The 25,453-nt window shown below is 40.6% G+C and overlaps 1 protein-coding gene across 1 annotated transcript in view; it reads right to left on the reverse strand.

Annotated features, from left to right (window-relative positions):
- Positions 1-39: 39 nt before the first annotated feature.
- The window catches only part of DDB2 (damage specific DNA binding protein 2), a 37,087-nt gene continuing 11,673 nt past the window's right edge, over positions 40-25,453 (reverse strand). The window contains 8 exon segments of the mRNA XM_071218357.1: positions 40-47; positions 200-353; positions 1,796-1,932; positions 2,237-2,291; positions 2,293-2,386; positions 2,456-2,606; positions 3,921-3,952; positions 4,988-5,114. Coding sequence (XP_071074458.1) covers positions 40-47; positions 200-353; positions 1,796-1,932; positions 2,237-2,291; positions 2,293-2,386; positions 2,456-2,606; positions 3,921-3,952; positions 4,988-5,114 — 758 coding nt within the window.

Below are 25,453 nucleotides of genomic sequence, written 5' to 3' on the forward strand. Positions count from 1 at the left end.
CCCATCACAGAGGCCAGCGTGTCCCCCATGGGATTGAACTCACTCAGCTGCAGAGACAAGGGTACGAGAGTGAGGAGGGGGTGAGGGTATTGGCAGAATCAGGGAAGGACAGCCAAGGACCAATTTTGGGTTATTTTGGATCAATAAAGTAAGTTGATTCAAATAATTATTTGAGTGCCCAAGCTCAGCAAAGTGGTACCAGGGGATTCTGGGTCAGAGAATTGACACATCACCTTCCCTGAGCTTCCATCAAGCACATCAATCGTCCTTAATTCATAGGGGATATAACTTTGGAAATTAGGATCTGGGTATCAGTCCACAACAATGCGGCTGTACAGAGGATGCCGGGTTGCCTAGGAGATGGAAAGGCTGGCCACAAGAACGTACTCTCTGCCACTGACAAGCTAATAATGGAGATGAGACCGTCATGAAACTACAGTAATGATTTTCTGTTGCATGTGCATCTATTGTAAAGTTTTAATCCCTAGCTGGCCTCCCTGACTCTTAGGACACCATTAGACCTTCTCTTCTGTGTTTCCTGAGATCGTAACAACTACTGTTTGACCACCTATCTGACCCAGACATTAACTAAAGAGGTAAGCATACAACAAAGCAAAAAGCTTCCAATACCCACAGCTAAATAGGACAAATTCTGAAGTAACCCCACTACTATCTTTCCTCCATCAGTGTGAAAAAGTGTTGAGTAGAAGATAGTGGCATAAGAAGGGGAGGAAACCATGTTCCCCAGATTACCTCATAAGCTCATACAGCCATTGGGATGAGAGAGACCTTCCCAAAGAAGTTTTGAAGGAGGAAAGACATGGTTAGCAAGAAGGAAGATGTGATATGTGCAATGGATCAGAAATAATTCACAAAGAAATCACACGCAGGAAGCTGGCTGGATACAGAGAGCAAATGGGATGTAGTGGGAGATGAGGACAGATGGCTCATTGGGAACACCAACTGGGCAGACCATCAGATGATATTATGAAGAGCTTGGACTTGATTTGAGATACATGAGAGCCACTCTAATACTAAATTCCCTTCATTTACTGAGTACTTACCAGGTGCCAGGCATGGTACTAAGTGCTTCTAGGCTACTGGCTTACCTTCCCTACAGCCCTAACAGTTAGATACTGTTATTCTCTTTGTACAGGTCGGGGAAACAGATCCAAAAGTTAAGTAACTCACCCAAGCATTCAAACTTGGGGATGTCTGCCTACCCTAGGTTGGTGCTCCCTACCACTGTGCTATACTGATCAAAGGGAAAAAGGCATGAAACTCAAGGTCTGAACAAGGGCTGTGGTTTTGGAAAAGAATACAAGCTACTAGAGCTGAAGAACTAGCATGGGGGCCTGGTGAAGAAAGGAACCCAAGGACTTGAGGCTGTGAATCTTGGGGACTAAGACTAGAGAAGCCATTAACTATGACGAGGAAACTGGGAGGGGAAGGGAAAATGAGGGACTGATCTCTACTCTTGGCAGTGACCTAAATCTGCATAACAAACTAAGGAGGTTAAGGCTAGTTTGTGGATTCAGCTACAAACACAGGTCATGGAAACTGTGAAAGGACAGGACAGAGGGCCAGGATCTTAGAAAATGCCCGCAGTGACGAGATCAGGGCCAGGCTAACAGAAACTCAGGGAAATAACTTATCGGAGAGACAAAACCCAGCAAAATAGGATTGCAGAGGCGGGAGGAAAGGAGGAGAGCCAGCCAGCAGGGTGAGAGGCCGACATACTCCGTCCCTGTGACTGAAGCTCCTTCCTGTGAGCTCGCTTCCCTCCATCAGTCACCTTGATGGGTGCGAGGTGCTGGAAGTGAGCATGTGGCATCAGGCCCTGATGGCGGTCCCGCCGGGAAGCAGAGTAAACCTGCATCTTCCTCTTCTGGTCAGTGGTCAGGAGCCAGGCTCCATCAGGGCTGAAATAAACTGGCAGAACCGAAAGATCCCCTGTTGTCCCAGCCTCCACAGGCCTTCCCTTGCAAGGGCACGCTCCATCCCACTACTCTCCAGACCAGAGGAGAAGGGAAGAGGTGAACCCGAACAATGGGCAAAAGCATTCTGGAAACTCAGCAGCTGATGGGGCGCCAGAGAGGTCCCAAGACATCAGCCTGGCTGATGCTACCAGGGGTAAAGCTCTGACCATTAGGTTCTCTGTCCCCTTTGAGGGAAGACCCCAAGAGCAGGTGGATAGGCAGAGACGGCAGGAAAGCGGAGGTCTGGCATATCACACCTGCGCTGATGGTGGGCCTGTGGGGCAGTGAGTAGAGGAAACGGGCTTTCCGCCTTAACCTGGCGGGCCCCAGATTTTGACTGATCATGTACGGAGGCTGTGGCCAGGAACCAGTCACAGCGTGGGTACAGGCAGTCTGAGATTCCAACGCTGCAGAGAAGAGCTTGTTTCAAGTGGGGGCCCAGAACAAAGTGTGGGAGCAAGGGAGGGAGAAGGGACCTTCTGAGCGCTAGAGAATGCACCTCCCTGCAACCTGTGTTCAGCAGGATTGCATGCCTCACGTAGTCTCCCATGACCACCACCTGGCTTTTGGCTGATGTGTCCCGGCTGCAAAACCAGAAGCCGGAGGGAGAGAGTAACTGTAAGGTTCCTGGGAACAAAGGCAAGGTACATTTTCTCATGATGCTGTTCCAGTGTGTGGCATGCAGTAGGCATTCAATAAATATACATTAAATGAATGAATAAATGTTGCCACGAATTCTGGGTGAAGTGCACACAGACTTGTCTCCCATCCAAACTGAGGGCATGGGGGCACTGGGGCTCAGAAGTTTGTGCAGTTACTGCTGGGCCCAGGATCCTCAGCAAGGAAAGTCCCTGAAGCAGCCAAACTTCTGAACCATAAGTCAGGTCCCCAAGATAGCCCCCCACCCCCACAATTAACCCTAGGTTCTGAGGCTCATTTCCCTGCTCTCTCCCTTCACACCCCACCCTTTGGGTCAAAGGAGATGACATTCTCAACCAGAGATCTCCCAGTTACGGTCTTCAGAGCTGGCTAGAAAGGAACTTCTGCCCCCTTCTGAGCAGTTAGGGAAAAATGCATACATAACCCAGAAGCTCTACCCTTGCTCTTTTGCCCCTTAAACTACTTGAGGGCAAGGAGATTGGGCAGGAGGGTCCTTCAGGGATCCTAATGCATAGCCAGGAGGACTTGGATCCACATTTTTTCCTCTCAAATCCCCTAATCCATACTACACTGCCTCTTAGCATCCACTGCAAATATCTTTAAGAGAGAGGGTTTCTTGTGAAGAGTAACCGGGAATGGAGTCTATCCAGCCTCCTGTCCTAATCGCACATCTATTTCTTAACCCTATGGGGCAGCCCAGGACAACAGCAATGCTAGTTAGGCCTCAACACCTTCACCTAATTCCTTAGGGAACAGTTGGAGTTGTGTTTCTGGCTAGAAATGAAAGTAACATGTGTTTTGTGATTTCTCCAGCCACTTGCTGGGGAGGGGGGGTGGAGAGGGGAGTCCAGAGTACTTTATGGATATGATTCTATCCATTTAAACTTCCACCAAGGTACTGATCAGCAAATGCAGGGAATTATACCTTAAGTTTGTAGTACCTGCTCCATTCTCTAAGTGGCTTTCTAGGCCAATGTCATGCTGACTTATCTAGTTAGAATCAAGCTCTAGTCTAATAGAGGTATGACTTACAGAAGGACTTAAGGCCTTCCCTTGCTGAGAGGAGCTGAGGCTCTAGAACACCTCCCCAAAGCAGTAACCCTCTTGGACCAAAGGGAAGGAAACCAGAGAGAGTTTGAGAAATAGTGGGAAGGATGGAAAGTAGCTAATGCCTTTCCCTTCTTTCCTGGGCCAGGTTTGGCTAAAGGAAATGGGATCTGGATCCTCTTGCCAGAACTACACACAGAGCCTAGAAGCCCTTTCCCTACTGATTAAACTCACTTGCAGGGAAGCGGTTCAGTTCCTGGTGCCTCCTAAAGAAGACGAGCAAGACAGCAAGCTGATGTGACTGGCAGGTGCAGCAAGCTGACACAACAAGATGACACAACCAAGAAACACAGCAAGAAAACACGAGAGACACTGTTGTAGAATTTGAGAGAGGTTCAATTATTTGCTTATAGAAAGGCCAGGACTTGGAAATGATTTTGAGAAGGAAAAATGATTTATTGACGGCCAGCCGGACTCGAGTGCTTTCTGTTTCAAACCCGAGCCCCCAACAAGATTTTCAAATTCCTTTTATACAGGGTGGGGAGTCAAATGGTGCTTTTATCAAAGAAAACTACTTTCTTTGTTAATTAAGTCTTTGCCTGAATACCAGGTAGGTTTTGAATTAACATATCGCTCACACCTCAGGTGAGCTTGAATTAGCATCTTGCCCACATTCTGTCTGGATGCAGCCTTGAATACACATTCAGTCTTACATCCTTTCTGAGCATTCAAAGCCCATATCACTAAACTGAATTTTTAGAGACAAGGCACACTTGGATACAGAATTAGATGATTTTGAATTTATGCACAGGCTATATTATATTTCCCATTCGAGGCCAAGTCCAAGTTCCCTTAAGTTTCGGCATCACCACCATCAGAGTTTCCCTGGACTGACTGGTATGTGTATAGAGTTTGCATTGCTAATTGCCTCCTGGGACTGGAGTCATTGTCATGCTCACCAAGAGCAGGACTGCAGCCTCTTACTGTTCCACACCTACAAGTCAGGACAGAGAGTTTAGGTTAAGGTTATATCTGAAGAGACAAAGATCCTCCCACCCATAGCCCATATCAATACAACAAATAGGGAGCGGAGGTGGCTCAAGTGATTAGGTGCCTCCCTCCCACATGTGAGGCCCCAGGTTCAGTTCCTGGTGCCTCCTAAAAAGAAGACAATCAGACAGTGAGTGCAAACAATGGGACAGGGGTGGGGAGAAAAAAATAAATAAATCTTAAAAAAAAAATGTTACTATGAGGGAAAAAATGAATTTAAAAAACACAAAAAACCATTCACTTGTAGGTGCCTGAGCTCATAAAAACTTAGAGTGTTGCTGTTAAAGTTTTGCAGCCTAGTTGTTCCCTCCATTGAAGAGGTAAAAAACTGGTTGGTATTGAAAGGGTTAAACTTCAGCCCTGCGATGCTCCTTCCGGCTCCAAAGATGAAGGAAGTGAATGAAGTGAGGAAGGAAAAAGGCAGTGAGTGATGATGGACCAGGAAGTGAAGAACCAGGCCTGGGTAAACATCTGCCCCCCATGAGAGAAGCCAGGTAGCTGGCCCCGGGGCGCAGGCCTAGAGATCAGGAAGCTCTCCACATTGCTTGTTTTTAGGTTAGTTTTTTAAAAAAGGTTTTAGTTTTACTTTTATTTTTTAAATTATCATACAGAAAATGTGACTCTTTTTTCTGGTGTACCATTCTATGAATTTGAACACATGTGTAGATCCAAGTAATTACTATTATAATGAGGATGCAGAAAAGTTCTGTCAACTTAAAAAAACTCCTTCATGCTTTCCCTTTGCAGTCACACTTTCCCCTCACCCCTAACACACTACAACCAATGATCTGTTCTCTGTCACTGTAGTTTTACCTTTTATAGAATGTCATATAATTGATATCACACATTATGTGATCATTACCTTTTAAAAAATATTTTAAAAAATTTATTGAAGTATATCACTCATACATAAACATACATAAACAATAAATGTATCGTAATTGTTCTGAACTTACAAAACAAGCATACCTTATATCATACAGGACTCTCATATCTCTCCCGATAACCAATACCTTGTATATTAGTCAGGATTCTCTAGGAAAAGAGAATCAATAGAAGAAATCTATGAATGGTATGAGATTTTACAAAATTCTCTCATGTGACCTTGGGGATGCAAAACTCCAGATTCTACAGATAGGTTCAAACTAGGGGCTCCAATAAGGGTCTGATGAAGGTCATTTATGACTTCCTGGGAGATGTTGGCTGTCCAAAGACAAGCTGGGAAATTTTCTCTGAATACTGAAATCCCTTCCCCTTTTCAGGCATTCAACTGATTGGATAAAACATACTCATTGCTGACAGCAATCTCCCTGGTTGATGGTAGATGTAATAAGCCATCTATGCAGTAAAGTCACTGGTGACTAAAGTCCATAAATATCCTTGTATTGCAGTTAGCCCAGTGATTGCTTGGCCAAATGACTGGGCACAATAACCTGGCCAAATTGACATGTTAGCCTAATCATCACACCTTGTATTGTTGTGAAGCATTTTTAACGAACAATGAAAGATCATCCTCAAAATATCACTCCTGACCAAATCTTACATTTGGTATATTTTTCCCCAACCCACCCTATTATTATTATTTTTATATCATTTATACATGAACATACATAAACAATAAGGGTATAGTAAAAGTTATGAACTTACAAAGCAAACATGCATAACATCAAACAGGGGTCCCATACATCAACCTACTACCCACACCTTGCATTATTTATAACATATATCTTATAAATTCTGAAAGAATATCATCACAACCTTACTACTAACTATAGACTATATCTTACATTTGGTGTATTTTTACCTTAACCCACCCTATTTTTATTTTTCAAAATTATTTTTATTACAGAAGTTTTGAACTTACAAAACAGTCATGCACATGTGCAGAATTCCCATACAACACTACCAACACACCATACATGGTTGAACATCTGTTACATTTATGACATGATGTTATCAGACTATAATCACAAACTAATGGTCCATAGCATACATTTGGCACACTTTTCCCATACTCCCCCATTATCAACCCAGTACATCTTTGGCATAGATGCATGAATATTACAGTATTGCTGTTAATCACAGTACATAGATGACTCAAGTTTTGCTTTTCCTGTGCTTCTCCACATTCCCACTACCCTGCAATTGTGATGTACATCTGCTCTAGCTCACAAAGGACACTCTTGCATCTGTACCATCAATACGATTCTCATCCACCTCTGGGTTTACTGTTATTCAGTCCCTAGATTATTCTCTAGATTTCTTTCAGGTGACATTTATAATACATCCTTACACTACCCTTTCCATCCATTTTCTCATTTATATTAATAAACCAGCTGTTACTCACCATAATGTGTTACCATCAACTCTATACATTTCCACACTTTTACAGTAGTTAATTAAAACTTTTACATACATTAAGCATCAGTAGTCCATCTCAGTCCTCCTCTAATCTCTTTTCAGAATCCACCATCTACCATTGGATCTTGAAGATGCTTTCCTACATTTTCTTTTAGAAGTGTTGTTGTTCTTGTTTTTACACTTAGTTTTTGATCCATTTTGAGTTAATTTTTGTATAAGGTATGAGATAGGGGTCCTCTCTCTTTCTTTTAGCTATGGGTATCTAGTTCTCCCAGCACAATTTGTTGAGTGATCTGTTCTGTCAAACCTGGGTGGGTTTGACAAGCTAGTCAAAAATCACCTGACCATAGATTTGAGGGTCTGTTTCTGAACCATCAATTAGGTTCCTTTGGTCTATGTGTCTGTCTTTATGCCAGCACCATGATGTTTTTTACCACTATAGCTAGGTAATATAATTTAAAGTCCAGAGGTGAGAGTTCTCCAATTTCACTTTTCCTTTTTTAAGATGTTTCTGGCTATATGGGACCCCTTACCCTTCCAAATAAATTTGCTAATTGTATTTTCCATTTATTTAAAAAATGCTGATGGAATTTTTATCGGGATTGCATTGAATCTGTATATCAATTTGGGTAGAATTGACATTTTTTATTATCTTTTTTTTAAAAGATACATAAATCACACAAAATACTATGTTAAAAAATAGAGGTTTCCATATACCCCACTCCCCAAACCCCTCACCCCTCCCACATTGACAACTTTCATTAGTGTTGTATATTCATTGCATTTGGTGAGTACAATTTGGAGCATTGCTACACAGCATGGATTATAGTTTATGTTGTAGTTTACACTCTCTCCCAGTCCATTCATTGGGCTTTGACAATATATATTATGTCCTTCATCTGTCCCTGTAATGTCATTGAGGACAACTCCAAGTCCTGAAAATGCCTCAATATCACAACCCTTTCTCCCTCTTCCTGCCTTCAGCAACTCCTGTGGCCACTGTCTCCACATCAATGATATAATTTCTTTCATTGCTAGAATCACAATAGTTCTATAGTAGAATACCAGTAAGTATACCAGTAAGTCCACTCTAATTCATATTTTATTCCTCCATCCTGAGGACCCTGGGATGATGATGTCCATGCCACCTCTAGATCGAGAGGGGACTTAGATCCCCCATGGCTGATGGATGGAATTCTCCTGCTTGTAGCTGTAGACTTTCTCAGTTCCCTGGTGTGCTGGTTACCATCTTCACCTCCCTGTTAGCTGAGACAGTGTGCTTGAAATTTCAACTAGGCCTAGAGCCACAGGGTGCCTAAGAGTTACCTCCTGAGAACCTCCATGTTGCACAAATGCGGCCACTTTCTAAGCCAAACTCAGCATGTAAATGCATTACCTTCCCCCCCAGTATGGGACTTGACTCCTGGGGATAAGCCTCCCTGGTGCCAAGGGATTAGTATAAAGCACCAGCTGGTAATGCAAATAGAAAAAGACCTTGAATAAAAGGGGGAAATGGTAAAGACAAATGAGTTTATATGGCTAAGAGTCTTCAAAATGAGTTGGGAGGTCATCAGAGGGGTTGCACTTATGCACATTTCAGCAGGATCTCAGAGACAGCCAAAGTAGATACAAAGATACAACTCCCAGATAGTGGTGCTCCTGAGGACTACAGAGACACCCAGGTCCTACAGTCATGACAGATGGCTCTGGAGTTCAGTGCCTTGCCAGTGGGCCCTGCTTTGGAATTTGTGCTCATGAGTGTGATGGAGTTGGACTCAGATGTGACCTTTCTACACATGCCTCTTCTGTCACTTTTACTGAACCTGTGGTTGGTGCTGGGGTTGTTGTATGCTCAGGAGACTTGAATCTCTGGACTGTCTATGTGCCAGCTGGGCCCTGAGCCTCAGGAGAATTGCAATACCTACTCTCCGGTTCATTGGACTTGCCCTAAATTGACATTTTAATGATATTTAGTCTTCTAATCTGTGAACATGGAATATTCTTCCAATTACTTAGGACTTTTTGTATTTCTTTTAACAGTCTATTGTAGTTTGCTGAATACAAGTTGTGGTAGTTTGATAATATTTATGAATTCCAAAAGTAGATATTGGATCGTATTTATAAACTGGTCTGTTCCTCTGGGTATATTAAATTTTATTAGATTTGGAGGTTTCACTTTTACTTTAATAAATCAAGATTAGGGCTTTTATTTGACCATGTCATTAGGGCATGCAGGATTGAGTCTCCACTCCCTTGGTGGAGATAAAACAGATTGTTACACAGAAGTAAATACATGGAGAAGGAGAACAGAGAGTTTAGTTTTGGATGCTGGAGTCCCAAGGAAAGAGATGAGCCTTTCACCTGATAGTTTGCAGCTAAAGAGATCAGAGCCCTTAACAGCTGAGAAAGCCTGGAAAAAAATGAGCCCCTGGGAGAGAGACAAGCCTTATGCTAGCCTACAGTTGAGAACTGAAGGAGCTGGGACCATGGAGCCTTAGGAGGAAGAGGAAGGCTGAATCCTTGCAGAGACTGGCAGCTATTTTGCTCCAACACATGGCAACAGATTTTGGTGAGGGAAGTAAATTACTATTTATGGCCTGTGACTGTAAGCTTTTACCCCAAATAAATAAATACCCTTTATAAAAGCCAACAGGGAAGAGGACTTGGATCAACAGATAGAACGTCCTCCTACCACATGGGAGGTCCGCAGTTCAAACCCAGGACCTTCTTGACCCGTGTGGAGCTAGCCCACGTGCGGTACTGATGTACACAATGAGTGCCATGCCACGCAAGGGTGTCCCCTGCGTAAGGGAGCCCCACATGCAAGGAGTGCGCCCTGTAAGGAGAGCCGTCCCATGCAAAAAAAGTGCAGCCCACCCAGGAATGGCACCGCACACATGGAGAGCTGACGCAGCAAGTTGATGCAACAAAACGAGATACAGATTCCAGGTGCTGCTGACAAGAATACAAGCGGACACAGACGAACACACAGCGAATGGACACAGAGAGCAGACAACTCGGGGGGGGGGCAGCGGCTGGGAAAGGGAGAGAAATAAATAAAAAATAATAATGAATCTTTAAAAAAGATTCATGTGTGTGAAATAATGAAAATGCTCTAATAATGATTGAAGTGATGAATATACAACAACATGATTATACTAAATACCATTGATTGTACACTTTGGATGAATTGTATGTTTTATTAATATGTATCAATAAAATTGATTTGTTTTTAAATATTTATGTGTATATATAGCCATATCTAGAAATATGTGTATATCTAGCAATAGCATACTAATGGTTATGACCAATTCTTGCTCTAAGAATGACTAGAAAAGCTGGACAAGACATCAAAACAATCTATTTGAGACTTGCAATTCCAGTTATGATGGATTAGTTTGTGTCTGACCAATCTTCTGTCGAAAACAACTAAGAATGTTACATAAAATGCATGAATTTAAAGAAAATTTTGTAGGCATTGGAGAACTGTCAAGGCAGCCAAGACTTGAAGTCCAAGATCCTGGAGAAGAGAAGAAAGACAAGTCTGACATTTGGATGCTGCTTTTCCCCTTGAGGCAGATGTAGATTAGAAATCTATGATTTAGGAGCAGAGAAACAAAACTACATAGAAGTTGAACGGAAGTGGTGACTTGAAGGCTAAAAAGAGTGGAGACTTTTTCAGTCTCACAGGGCTAGGGGGACAAAACTGTAGTTCAGACCTGCCAAGGAGGAGAGGACTTGGGGGAAAAAATCTGACTTTTAGTTAGGCCCTGACACCCTAGAAATAAGAGTAAACTGGAAAGAAACCATCCTCACAAAGACTGAAGCCAGGTTCAAATAATTTCAATCTCTGATCAGATTAAGATGATCTGTTTCGAGCTTACCTGCCTTCAAGGGACAAAATAAAATTCTCTGGGGGGGAAGAGCTCCACCCAGAACTTCCAAGTACCCCTACAAGACAAGATCAAATGACCAGTAACCAAGAGAAAAAACAATACTAGAAAGACAGTCATTGGAGATACAGATATAGGAGTCATTGGACACAGATTTTAAAATAATTTTAATATACACCCAAAAAAAAGATCCAGTAAAAAATGGGTGGATGATTTGTTTTCTTTTTTTTTATTTATTTCTCTCCCCTTCCCCCCCCCAAGTGGTCTGCTCTCTGTGTCCATTCGCTGTGTGTTCTTCTGTGACTGCTTCTATCCTTATTAGCGGCACCAGGAATCTGTATCTCTTTTTTGTTGTTGTTGCATCATCTTGTGTCAGCTCTCCGTGTGTGTGGTGCCATTCTTGGACAGGCTGTACTTTCTTTTGTGCTGGGTGGCTCTCCTTACGGGGTGCACTCCTTGTGCATGGGGCTCCCCTACACGGGGGACACCCCGCATGGCATGGCACTCCTTGCACACATCAGCGCTGCACATGGGCCAGCTCCACATGGGTCAAGGAGGCCCAGGGTTTGAACCGCGGACCTCCCATGTGGTAGGCCAAGTCCATTATCCATTGGGCCAAGTCCGCTTCCCTGGGCAAAGGATTTGAATGCACATTTCTTCAAAGAAGATTTACAAATGGCCAAAAAGCACATAAAAAGATACTCGACATCATTAGCCATTAGGGAAATGAAAATCAAAACCATAATGAAATACCATTTCATACCCACTAGTATAGCTACTATGAGAGAGAGAGAGAGAGAGAGAGAGAGAGAGAGAGAGAGAGAGAGAGAGAAGAAGAAGAAGGAAGGAAGAAATGAAAAGAAAAGAACAAGTATTAGCCAGGATGTGGAGAAATAGGAGCCCTCATACATTGCTGGTGGCAATGTAAATTGGTAGAGCCACTGTGGAAGCCAGTTTTATACTTCCTCAGAAAATCAAGTATAGAATTACCATATGACCCTGCAATCCCACTTCTAGGTATATACTGCAAAGAATTGAAACCAGGCACTTGAACAAATATTTGTACACCAATGTCCAAAGAAACAATATTCACGAGAACCTAAAGGTAGAAACAACCCAAGTGTCTATCAATAGAAGAATGGATAAACAAAATGTGATCTATACATAGAATGGAATATTAGTTAGTCATGAAAATGAATGAAGTGAGAGCCACTGAGTGTACAAGGCATGGGACTATATAACACAATGAACCATGTGGTGGAAGATAGACTGTGATTAACGTATAAATATGAGAGTGTTCTCTCATGAACTCTAACAAATGTACAATACTAATGCAAAGTGTTAATAATAGGTGGTGTATAGAAAAAATATACCATGTGTACACTATGGACCATAGTTAATGGTAGTAGTCTGGTTATGTTCTTTCATAATCTGTAACAAATGTTCCACAACGATGTAAGATGTAGAGGGGTGATATATGGCAATTCTGCACATTATGCATGATTGGTTTGTAAGCTCACAATTTCTCTAATAAAAAATAAAAGAAAAAAAGGAATGAAGTTCTGATACATGCAATATGGATGAACCTTGAAAACATTATGTTGAGAGAAATAAGCTCAGACACAAGAGGACAAGTATTATATTATCTCACTTATTTAAAATAATTAGACTATGCATATTCATAGATCCAGAAATTAGAATAGTTTACCATGGGCAGCAGTGGAAGTGGGAAATAGGGAGTTAATGCTTAATTGGAACAATTTCCATTTGGGGTAATAGAATAGTTTTGGTAATGGATGGTGTTGATGGTAGCACAAAATTATGAATGTAGTTAACACCACTGAATTGTGTACATGAAAGTGGTTAAAACAGGAAATTTTATGTTGTATGTATGTTACCAGAATAAAAATAAAAACCATATAGAGGGAAGCGGATTTGGCCCAATGGATACGACATCTGCCTACCACATGGGAGGTCCGTGGTTCAAACCCCAGGCCTCTTTGACCCGTGTGCAGCTGGCCCATGTGAAGTGCTGATGCGCACAGGGAGTGCCGTGCCAAGCAGGGGTGCCCCCCGCCGTGTAGGGGAGCCCCACGTGCAAGGAGTGTGCCTCGTAAGGAGAGCCGCTCAGCGGGAAAGAAAGTGCAGCCTGCCCAAGAATGGTGCCACACACACGGAGAGTTGATACAACAAGATGATGCAACAAAAAGAGACACAGATTCTGGTGCCACTGATAAGGATAGAAGTGGTCACAGAAGAACACACGGTGAATGGACACAGAAAGCAGACAACTGGGCGGAGGGAGGGGAGAGAGAAAAAAGTCTAAAAAAAAATCCATATAGAAATGTACAATGCAAATAGTGCACCCTAATGTAATCTATGGATTATGTAAATAATATAATTATAATAATATTGTTTTATCAATTGTAACAAATATACCACACTAAAGAAGCATGTTAATATTAGGGAAAACTCTGTATTTGGGGTGGGTTGGGGAGTAATGGGAACTCTATTCTTGCTACATGATTTTTCTGTAAACCTACAACTGTTCTAATTTTACAAAGTATTAGGGAATGGGATGTGGCTCAGGCAGTTGGGCTCCCACCTACCACATGGGAGGTCCCAGGTTCGGTTCCTGGTACCTCCTAAAGAAGCTGAGCAAGACAATGAGCTGATGTGATGGGCTGGCACAGCAAGGTGACGCAACAATATGACATAATGAGGAGTCACATTGAGGAAACACAATGAGAGACACAACGGGTAGGGAACAGAGGTGGCTCAAGAGATTGGGAGCCTCCCTCCCACAGGGGAGGTCCCGGGTTCCGTTCCCGGTGCCTCCTAAGAAAGAAGATGAGCAGATACAGAAAGCATGCAAAGAACAGACACAGTGAGCAGACAGCGAGTGCAAACAACAACAGGTGGGGGAGAAATAAATAAAATAAATATATTTTTAAAAAGTATTTTAAAAATCACAGTGAGACACTGCTTCACAGCCACTAGGATGGCTATCATAGAAAAATATATACAATAACAAAGGTTAATGACGATGTGGAGAAACTGAAGCCTTCATACATTCCTGGTGGGAATGTAAAATGCTGTTAGTTCCTCAAAAAGAGAGTTCCATATGACCCAGCAGTTCCACTCCTCCACTGATTAAATCCAAGAGCTTGAAAACATACATTCTTACAAAAACTTGTACACAAATGTTTATTTAGCTTACTCATCATAATAGCTAAAAAGTAGAAACAATCCAAATGTCCAGCAGCTGATGAATGGACAAACAAAATATGTAATACTCATGCAATGTAATATTACTGAGCCATCAAAAGGAATGGAGTAATGATACATGCTACAACTTGGATGAACCTTGAAAGCATTATGCGAAGTGAAAGAAACCAGACACAAAATACCTCCATGCCTGTTCGTTGAGAGGCATACCTTTCCCCTAATTATATTTCTAAATGCCATGCTCTGCTGAAAGGAATCAGAGTACCTTGGAGAAATGACTGATTTCAGGCCTGGGACAGGAAAACTAGATGAGTCCTGAATATCTTGTTTGTTGAAAGTAAAGAAATACTCAAAGAATGATAGGGATGTGTCAAATGGACACAGGCCCCCCACTGGACAATTTTGGGACAATTAGAGCAGTAAAATATATAATGATAATAGCAGATTATAACTCACTGAATGAAATAGGAATCTGTGAGTCTGCACTGATATAAATAAGTAAATAATTTGAAAATTTGATGACAAATAGGATATTTATATTGTTTCAAAATAGTTCTCCAAAGGGGGCAAAAAAGAGTAACTTTATAGTGGAGAATCCTGTCAGACAACACCCGAGCGAAGTGATCAGTATTAGCTACTAGTATTGGGACAAATCAAAATCATGTGCCACCTGAGAGGATTTAATGAGAACATAGAACCACAGGATATTCCTGCCAAGGCAGTGCAATCTGAATCTAATGATGATGAAACTTCAGACAATTCCAGTTGAGGAACATTTTTCTACAAAAGAACCAGCTGGAACTCTTAAAGTGTCCAGGTCATGGAAGTCTGAGGAATTGTCCCAGATTAAAGGAGACTAAACAGACATGAAAATTAATGCAATGTATGATTCTGGATTGGACCCTTTTGCTATAAAGGAAATTTTTGGGATAAACAGTGAAACTTGAAGAGTTTGAGGATTAGAAGGGAACAATGTAACATCGTTACTTTCCTGATTTTGCTGGTCTTGTTATGTAGGAGAATATTCTTCTTTGTAGGAATTATTCAGTAAAGTATTTGGGATGATGATACATCCATGTGGGCAACTTATTCTCAAATGGTTCCAGAAAAAGAGTTCTTTGTGCTGTTCCTGCAACTTTTCTCTAAATTTGAGATAGTTTCAAAAAAAGAGGTGCCGGAGATTGAAGCTAGGACCTCGTACATGGGAAGCAGGTGCTCAACCACGAAGCTACATACGCTCCCCAATGAGAGTAGGTTTTTTCGTTTGCTGGTTTGTTTTTAGGAGGTACTGGTGATCAAATTTGGGACCTCCCATGTGGGAAGCAGGTGCTCAACCACTTGAACTACATTTGCTCCCCCAAAATATGTTTTTAATTGTTGTTCTTACTTCCTTAAATATTTAGTATAACTCATTAGTGAAACAATTTGGATCTGGAATTTCCTTTGCAGGAAGATTTTTAGTTGTTAATTCAATTTATTTAATAAATATAGAACTATTCAGATTTTCTCTTTCATCTTCTGCCAGTTTGCTAAGTCTGTATTTTTCTTGGAATTTGCTCATTTTGTCTAAATTTTTAGTTTACTGTCATAAACTTGTTCATGGGATTCGCTTATTATCTTTATATATGTCTCTAAGATTTATACTGATGTCCCTTTTTTCATCTTATTTGTACCATCTTGGTTTTTTGTTTGTTTTTTGTTTTTGTGTTTGGTCAGTCTCACCAGGGACTTATCAATTTTTTTTAGTCCTTTCATGAATCCATCTTTCAACTTTGTTGATTACCTTTTTAATTAATTTATGTTCTTTATTTTTTCCCTTCTATTTTCTTTGGCATTAGTTTCTATTCGTTTTATAACTTCTTGAGATGAATGTTTAAGTTATTGATTGTTAGCCTTTTTCACTTCTACTAAATGAATTTACAGATATCCACTTCCCTCTAGGCAATGCTTTAGCAGCATTCTACAAGTTGTGGTATGTAGTATTTTTTTTTTAGGATTTATTTATTTATTTATTTCTCTCCCTCCCCCCGCCCCAGTTGTTTGTTCTCTGTGTCTATTCCCTGCGCGTTCTTCTTTGTCCGCTTCTGTTGCTGTCAGTGGCACGAGAATCTGTGTTTCTTTTTGTTGCATCATCTTGTTGTGTCAGCTCTCCATGTGTGCGGCGCCATTCCTGGGCAGGCTATACTTTCTTTTGCGCTGTGTGGCTCTCCTTACAGGGCGCACTTCTCGCACGTGGGGCTCCCCTACGTGGGGACACCCCTGCGTGGCAGGGCTCTCCTTGCACGCATCAGCACTGTGCATGGGCCAGCTGCACACAGGTCAAGGAGGCCCGGGGTTTGAACCGCGGACCTCCCATGTGGTAGGCGGACGCCCTAACCACTGGGCCAAGTCTGCTTCCCTATAGTATTTTCATTATCATTTAATTAAATATTTTAACTAGTAGTATAGTTTTCAGTGTCTAAGCCTATGGGGATTTTCTAGTTATCTTTTTGTTTATGACATCAGGCATCTTAACTTCTCTGCTGCATTTTCAAAATTGGCACACACCACTAGGTGATAAGTGGCTTCAATGCGAAGCTCACCTCTCTGGGCTTCCTTCTCTTCTACCCTAAATCTTCCCTGCCTGGGGAGCTTATCTAATGCCTTCAAACAAGTGTTGACTCTGTTACTTAATGTTTTTGATCAGTTTTAGAAGATTTTTGGCCCTTATCTCTTCGAATATTGTTTCTACCCCACTCTTTCTTTCTTCTTCTTCTGAGACTCTAGTGATATAATTGGACCATTTTACCTTATCCCATTTCTCTTTCATTCTTTTTCAAATATTCCATTCCTTTTCATCTCCTCTGTACTTCATCAGGATGTTTTCTACTGACCTGTCTTCCAGAATATGAATTTGCGACAATGTTAAATCTGCTGTTAAACCCATCTTTTGATTCTTAACTTCAGTTATTGTATTTTTCTGTCCTACATTTTCCATTTTGTTCTCTTTTTTTGGTACATTTTATTTATCTGCTAAAATTCCCCATCTTGTCTCTACTGATATCATTCACATACCATAAAATTCACCCTTTTAATATTATATACCATTTTACTTATTTTTTGCTTCTGTATACCATTTTAAAATATGCAATTCTGTGGTTGTAAGTATATTTGCAAGGTTGTGCCATCACCCTTACTATCTAATTCCAGAACTTTTTCATCACCCCAAAGAAACCCCATACAGGTTAGCAGTCAAACCCGCACCATTCCCCTGCCCTTGGCAACCATTAACCTACTTTCTGTCTCTATAAATTTGCTTCTTCTGGACATTTTATATAAATGAAATCATACAATCTGGGACAATTCCTCAGACCTGGGCAATTTTTTTCAAGCAAATCCATTTTATTGATACATATTAATAAAGCATACAATTCATCCAAATTGTACAATCAATGGTATTTTGTATAATCACATAGTTGTGCATTCATCACCTCAGTCTTCACGAGAACATTTTCATTATTTCAAGAACAACAACAATAAACAAAAAACAAAGAAAACAAGAAAATTAATCACCTCACAATCTCTCTATGCTTCCCCTGTTGTACATAGCTGCTATTTCTGGCTATTCTTACACAATTATTTATTTGTTAAGCAGTTTTATTGAGATACATTCGCATACTATATGATCTATCCAAAATTTACAACCAATGGTTTTTAGTATAATCATAATATTGTGTATTTATCACCACAAAAAATTTTAAAACTGTTTCATTACTCCAAAAAAGAAAAACTCCACACCCTTTAGCAGTCCTACCCCCAGCCCTACATAATCACTAATCTAATTTCATCTTTATAAATTGATTTATATTTACATTTTATGTAAATGGAATCCTACAATATGTAATACTTTGTGTCTGGTTTCTTTCATTTAGCATAATGGGTTTTGTTTGTTTGTTTGATATTGACATCTTGTAGTATTGACATACATTTGTTCAGCTTCAAAGAAAATGGTCTTATATATGCAATTTTACCCATATTCATATTTCACATGCAGTTTTACTATGCTATACAGTTCGATGTTACATTTTTAGTTTTCTTTTTAGTTATACTATCCCTTTAAATCACTTTCATACTCACTTAACAGTACTGCTAGTTACAAACATTGGGCTTTCATCTTTTCTATTCATTTCCAAAGATTAACACGTATCCTTTTTACCAGTGCTGCACAAGTTAGCTCTCAGCTTTCCATTCTCTCACGTTATTCTATTTTTTGGTCACCCATATTCAAGTTATTAACTCCATGAGATTGCACAATATATTTAGTTCATAATAGCACAATCATAAAGCATTTGTCCTGTTATGTATGACTTGCTTCACTCAGCATAATGTCCTCCAGGTTCATCCATGTTGTCATATGCTTTATGACTTCATTTCTTCTTACAGCTGCATAATAATCCATTGTGTGAATACACCACAGTTTGTTTATCCATTCATCAGTTGATGGACAACTGGGTTACTTCCAACTTTTAGCAATTGTGAATAACACTACTACGAATATCTATGTTCAGGTAACTGTTCCTGTCACTGCTCTCAGTTCTTCTGTGTATATACACAGTATATACCCAATAGTGGTATTGCCAGGTGACATGCTAGATCTATATTCAGCTTCTTTAGGAACTGCTAAACAGTCCTTACAGTGACTGTACCATTCTCCATTCTCACCAACAGTGAATAAGTGTTCCAACCTCTCCACATCCTCTCCAACACTTGTAATTCTCTGTCTTTTCTCCCCCTAGATGGCTCCCTCATTTGTTTGCTGGTTGTTTTTGCTCATTGTTTGGGCTCATTGCCGGCCCATTGTTTTTGCTCATTGTCTATTCATTGTTTTTTTTCTTGTTATCTGCTCATTGTCTGTTTTTTCTTTAGGAGGCACTGGAAACCAAACCTGGGACCTCCCAAATGGAAGGCAGGTGCTCAACTGCTGGAGCCACATTTGCTCCCTGCTTGTTTTGTTTTTGCTCATTGTCTGCTCATTGTTTGCTCATTGTCTGCTTGTTTTTTACTCATTGTTTTTGCTCAATGTCTGCTTGTTGTTTGTTTGTCTTCTTTAGGAGGCACCAGGAACCAAACCCAGGACCTCCTATGTGGAAGGTGAGTGCTTAACTGCTTGAGCCACATCCACTCCCCCTCTCTGTCTTTTTAATAGTGGCCATTCTGATAAGTGTGAAATGATATCTCATTGCAGTTTTGATTTGCATTTCCCTAATCACTAGTGATGTTGAACATTTTTTCATGTGGCTTTTTTTTTTGCCATTTGTATTTCTTCTTTGGACATATGTCTATTCAAGTCCTTTGCCCATTTTTTAATTGGGTCATTTGTCTTTTTATGTTGAGGTGTAGCATCTCTTTAAATATCATAGATATTAAACCCTTATTGGACATGTGATTTCCAAATATTTTCTCCCATTGAGTCGGGTGCATTTTCATCCCTTTGACAAAGTCCTGTGAGGTGCAAATGTAATTAATTTTGAGAAGGTCTCATTTATCTATTTTTTCTATTGTAGCACATGCTTTGGGTATAAGGTCCAAGAAACTACCACCTCTCGCAAGGTCTTTAGGGAGTTTCCCTACATTTTCTTCTAGTCATTTTATGATCTTGGCTTTTATATTTAGATCTTTGATCCATTTAGAGTTTATTCTTGTGTCGGGAATGAGATAAGAGTCCTCTTTCATTCTTTTGGTTATGGGTATCCAGTTCTCCCAGCACCATTTGTTGAAGAGACTGTTTTGTCCCATTAACATGGCTTTGGTAGATTTGTCGAAAATTAGTTGGCCATAGAAGTGAGGGTTTATTTCTGGACTCAATTCTATCTCACAGATCAATGTGTCTATCTTTATGCCAATACCATGCTGTTTTACCCAATCTAGCTTTGTAATATGTTTCAAGGTCAGGCAATGAAATTCCTCCCATGATGCTCTTCTTTTTTAGAATGCTTTTGGCTATTTGTGTGCACTTTCCCTTCCAAATGAAAATGATAATTGCCTTTTCTGTTTTTGTAAAGTAGGTTGCAATTGTGATTGGTATTGCACTGAATCTATAAATCAGTTTGGGTAGGACTGATGTCACTGCGCTATTTAGTCTTCCAATCCATGAACACAGAATGTCTTTTCATTTGTTTAGGTCTTCAGTGATTTTTTAAAATATATTTTTAAAGCATTATTTTATAATTTTCTGCATATAAGTCTTGTACTGGTTTGGTTAAATCGATTCCTAGATATTCGAGTCATTTTTTTGCTATCGTAAGTGGAATTTCCCCCCTGATTTCCTCCTCAGATTGTTCAATACTAGTGTACAGAAACATTACTGATTTTTGTGTGTTGATTTTGTATCCTGCCACTTTGCTGAACTCATTTATTAGCTCAAGTAGCTTTATTATAGACATTTTGAATTTTCTAAATATAGGATCTTATCCACAAATAGTGAATTTTACTTCCTCTTTTCCTATTAGGGTGCCTTTTAAAAAATTATTTATTTATTTTTGATCCAAAGTGTCTTTTAAATTAAAATTATAGATCACAAAGAACGTTACATTAAAAATCATAAGAGGTTCCCATATAACCCACTCCCCAACCCCCATCCCCATCATTTTTGTAAATTTTATTTTTTGAAGATATATACATCTCAAAAAATGTTACATTAAAAAACATAAAAGGTTCCCGTATACCCACCCTGCCGCCGCCCCACTCCACTCCTCCCACACCAACAACCTCTCCCATCATTGTGGCACACTCATCACACTCGGTGAACACATTTTGGAGCACTGCTGTACCACATGGATAATAGTTTACCCTGTAGTTCACACTGTCCCCCAGTACATTCAGTGGGTTATGGCAGGATATATAAAATCCAGCATCTGACTCTGCAATATCATTTAGGACAACTCAAAAGTCCCAAAACTTGCCCCACATCACATCTCTTCTTTCCTCTTCCTGCCCTCAGCAACTACTGTGGCCACTTTCTCCACTCAATGCTACAATTTCTTCTATTACTAGTCACAGTAGTTTTATAGTAGAATATCAGTAAGTCTACTTTAATCCATATTTTATTCCTCCATTCTGTAGACTCTGGGATGGTGATGTTCACTTCACCTCTAGATCAAGAGGGGGCTTAGATTCCGCATGGATGATGAGTGCCTTTTAACATTTTTTTTTTCTTATCTAATTGCTCTAGCCAGAACTTCAAGTACAGAGTTGAGTAACAGTGGTGACAGTGGGCATCCTTGTATTGTCCCTGATCTTAGAGGGAAAGCTTTCCTATTTTCCTATTGGGTATGATGTTGGCTGTGGGTTTTTCATATATGCCTTTTATCATATTGAGAAATTTTCCTTCTATTCGTATCTTTTGAAGTATTTTTATCAAGAATGGATGCTGAATTTTGTCGAATGCCTTTTCTGCATCGATTGAGATGATCATGTGGTTTTTTCCCTTCAATTTGCTAATGTGGTTATTATGTTAATTGATATATTTATGTTGAACCACCTTTGCATACTAGGAATAAATCCCACTTGGTCATGATGTATAAGTCTTTTGACATGCTGTTGGATTCTGTTTGCAAGCATTTTGTTGAGAATTTTTCTATCTATGTTCATTAGAGAGATTAGTCTAATTTTCTTTTCTTGTAATGTTTTTACCTGGCTTTGATATTAGGGTGATGTTGGCTTCATAAAATGTGTTGGGTAATATCTCCTCTTCTCAATTTTTTTGGAAGAATTTAAACAGGATTGGTGTTAATTTTTCTGAAAATGTTTGGTAGAATTTACCTGTGTAGCCATCTGGCCCTGGAGTTTTCTTGGTTGGGAGGTTTTTGATGACGGATTCAATCTCTTTAAATGTGATTGGTTTATTAAGTTCTCATATTTCTTGTAGCATCATTGTAGGTTGTTTGTGCATTTCTAGGAATTTGTCCATTTCATCTACATCGTCCAGTTTGTTGGCATACAGTTTCTCATAATATCCTCTTATTCTTTTTATTTCTATGGGGTCAGTCATAACTTTGCCTCTTTCATCTCTGGTTTTATTTGCATCTTCTCTCTTTTTTCCTTTGTTAGTCTAGCTAGAGGTTTGTCTGTTTTTTGATCTTCTCAAAGAACCAGCGTTTGGTTTTGTTGATTTTTGCTATTGTTTTTTGTTCTCAGTTTCATTTATTTCTGCTCTAATCTTTATTATTTCTTTCCTTCTGCTTTTTGGGATTGGTTTGCTGTTCTTTTTCTAGTTCCTCCAGTTGCTTGGTTAGGTCTTTGATTTTTGCTCCTCCTCCTCCTCCTTTTCAGGTAGACAAGGGAGTAAAGAATTTATTAAGAAACAAGAAAAGAAAAACAGTACACAATCTGAGAAGTAGATTGTGGGCATGCTGCAGGGTGAGTTGCAAAGACCCCAGATTAGGTCTTTTTAAGAACTTTACTCCTCAGCCTTCCTAATATTGGGAAGGGACCCCCACTGTTTGCTGTTTTGATTGGTTGCCCCACCTGTTAGCTCTCAGGGGGCCAACAGTGAGGTTTTTTTGTTTGAAGTTATCTAGGGCTTCCCCTCAACCCCAGAAAGAGTTCCAAATGATATCTTGTGGCTAGAGTCTTGCAAGATCTTTCTGGCTTTACTCTTTAGTGGAAGCCTTCCCCTCAGGAGGTTTCCAGGTGGGGTCTTGTATTAGTCAGGGTTCTGTAGGGAAACAGAATAAACAAGGGATATCTGTCGATAGTAAGAAATTTATCAGAGTCTCTCATGCAGCCATGGGAATGCACAAGTCTAGGTTCCTCAGGCAGGCTGCAACCAGGAGCTCTGATGAAAGTCCAGTGAAGATTCTTGACGAGTTCTGGGAGATGTTGTCTGTTCAAAGATGAGCTGGGAAATTCTTTCTCAATGCTGCAATCACTTCCACTTTTAAGGAATTCAACTGACTAGGTTAAGCATCACTCATTGGTGATGGCAATCTCCCTGATTGATGTAATTATAATCAGCTCTCTATGATTTACCACTGCAGGAAAGTCAATGGTGACTAAAGTCCATAAATGTCCTTGTATTACAGTTAGCCCAGTGCTTGCTTGACCAAACAGCTGGGCACAATTACCTGGCTGAGCTGACACAGGTCTCATGGCCATGTTGTCTGTCAGCCATGTTCTCTGCCAGGTCCCAGCCACCTTCCCTCTTTCCTTATACTAACCTGCCTCATCTCCCCCCCTCAGAGAGTTCACATCCCTATTTTAAGGGGATGCTAAAAGGCGATGGTCATTCTTCTGTAGCTGCTTCCTGCTGGTTCGGGGTAGCAGTCCCTGCCTGACAGTGAGTAAAACCCTCTGGCTATTCTATTGAGGCACTGGATTTGGAGCTGGATGAAAGCCCCGTGTGACTAATGTCTTTTCCTGGAAGGCACTGATTCTGGAAGAAATAAACTTAGAATTTAAGATACATGGTCCTTGTAAAAGGATAAAGAAGATGGTGGGGCGGTGAACTTGGCCCAGTGGTTAGGGTGTTCATCTACCACATGGGAGGTCCATGGTTCAAACCCCAGGCCTCCTTGACCCGTGTGGAGCTGGCCCATGTGCAGATGCTGATGCACAAGGAGTGCCGTGCCACTCAGGGATGTCCCCCGCGTAGGGGAGCCCCACGCGCAAGGAGTGCACCCCGTAAGGAGAGCTGCTCAGGGCGAAAGAAAGTGCAGCCTGCCCAGGAATGGTGCTGCACACACAGAGAGCTGACACAACAAGATGATGCAATAAAAAGAAAAACAGATTCCCATGCCGCTGACAACAACAGAAGCGGACAAAGATGACGCAGCAAATAGACACAGAGAACGGACAACCGGGGTGGGGGGGCTGGGGGGGAGAGAAATAAATAAATAAATAAATCTTAAAATAAAAAAAAGAAGATGGTGGTAAGTGGGCCCAAAGAGGGGGCCAGCCATGACATACTGGACCACGAGAGTGAGAAAGGCCAATTGTCCTTCCAAAGTTGACGGGAAACAGCTTTCTTTCTTCATTATTTTATGCTGTTGGTTAACTCTAGGGAGAGATTGTGGTAGACCTGTTGGATCTGGTATAAACTGCCAACCTCTTTTCCTACAGTGGTGGTTATGCTTAGGACATCTAGTTGAGGTATGAAGAGAGGCACTGCCCTAGACATAAACTCACAAAGACATTATAGACAACAAGACAATCCTATGGCAAGCAAAATAAAGTCAGTACTGGGAGTGAGTGTAGCTCAGAGGTTGAGTGCCTGCTTGCCATGTACAAAGTCCTGGGTTCAATCCCCAATACCTCCTAAAAAAATAAATAATTAAAAAAAATGAAGCCAGTACTTAAGAAAGACATTCCTTTATTTTATAGGCTCATTCATTAAGTACTCAGAAAATAAATTAACTTTACCAAGACTTTTAACATGTTCAAATTCCCTTTGCATATGATCTAGAATCAAAGAGATATTCTCATATTCATCAGGTATATAGGTACAATACTTAATACTAATCAATGCATAAGCTCCTCTTTGAGTTGCAGTTAATAGAACTAAGCCCCAGGTTTGCAATGCCATACGTGTTGTCTCTCCATGGGAGCAGGCCATAATGACAATTTGCTTGTTTAAGTTCTACTCATATCATGCTGGTAATTATTGCTCCACTTGGTATGTCCTTCACACAGCCAGCATGCTGTAGCACCATTGATCCTAGAAAGAAGTCAGGAAAGTAGGCTCCAGTATTTCACCAGCCTGGTGCATATGAAACAGCCAGGCTGGTGACAATGTCCATTGTACAGCTGGCCACATAGAGCCATTGCTGGCTGCTGCAGGAGTCAGAAACTGCAACATACTCTCCATCCACTTGCGGAGCATGACCAGATGTGGTAGACACGTTCATCGTTTCAGGGTTGCAGTAATTGACCTAGCCAGTAACTCAAGTAGAGAGGCTCACACAGGGTATTGGGCCTAGTTTGAAGGCACAAGAGAGTTTAACAATACTGAGGCCAAAATCTCTTAATTTTTATACACTTTCTAAATACTTTCAATGCTGTATATAGCTTATCAGATGAACTTAAGTATTTTAGTCCTTTGCTCTTTTTTCAGCTTAATCTTTTTAAAAGTTCTTTATTTTTAAAGAAGCTTTAGGTTACATAAATATTACATCAAAAATATAGGGGATCCTCATATACTCCATCCCTCCCCCTTCCCACACTTCCCCCATTAACAGCATCTTTCATTAGCGTGGTACA

This window comes from Dasypus novemcinctus, chromosome 10 (assembly GCF_030445035.2).
Source record: "Dasypus novemcinctus isolate mDasNov1 chromosome 10, mDasNov1.1.hap2, whole genome shotgun sequence".
In the NCBI taxonomy this organism is placed as follows: domain Eukaryota; kingdom Metazoa; phylum Chordata; class Mammalia; order Cingulata; family Dasypodidae; genus Dasypus; species Dasypus novemcinctus.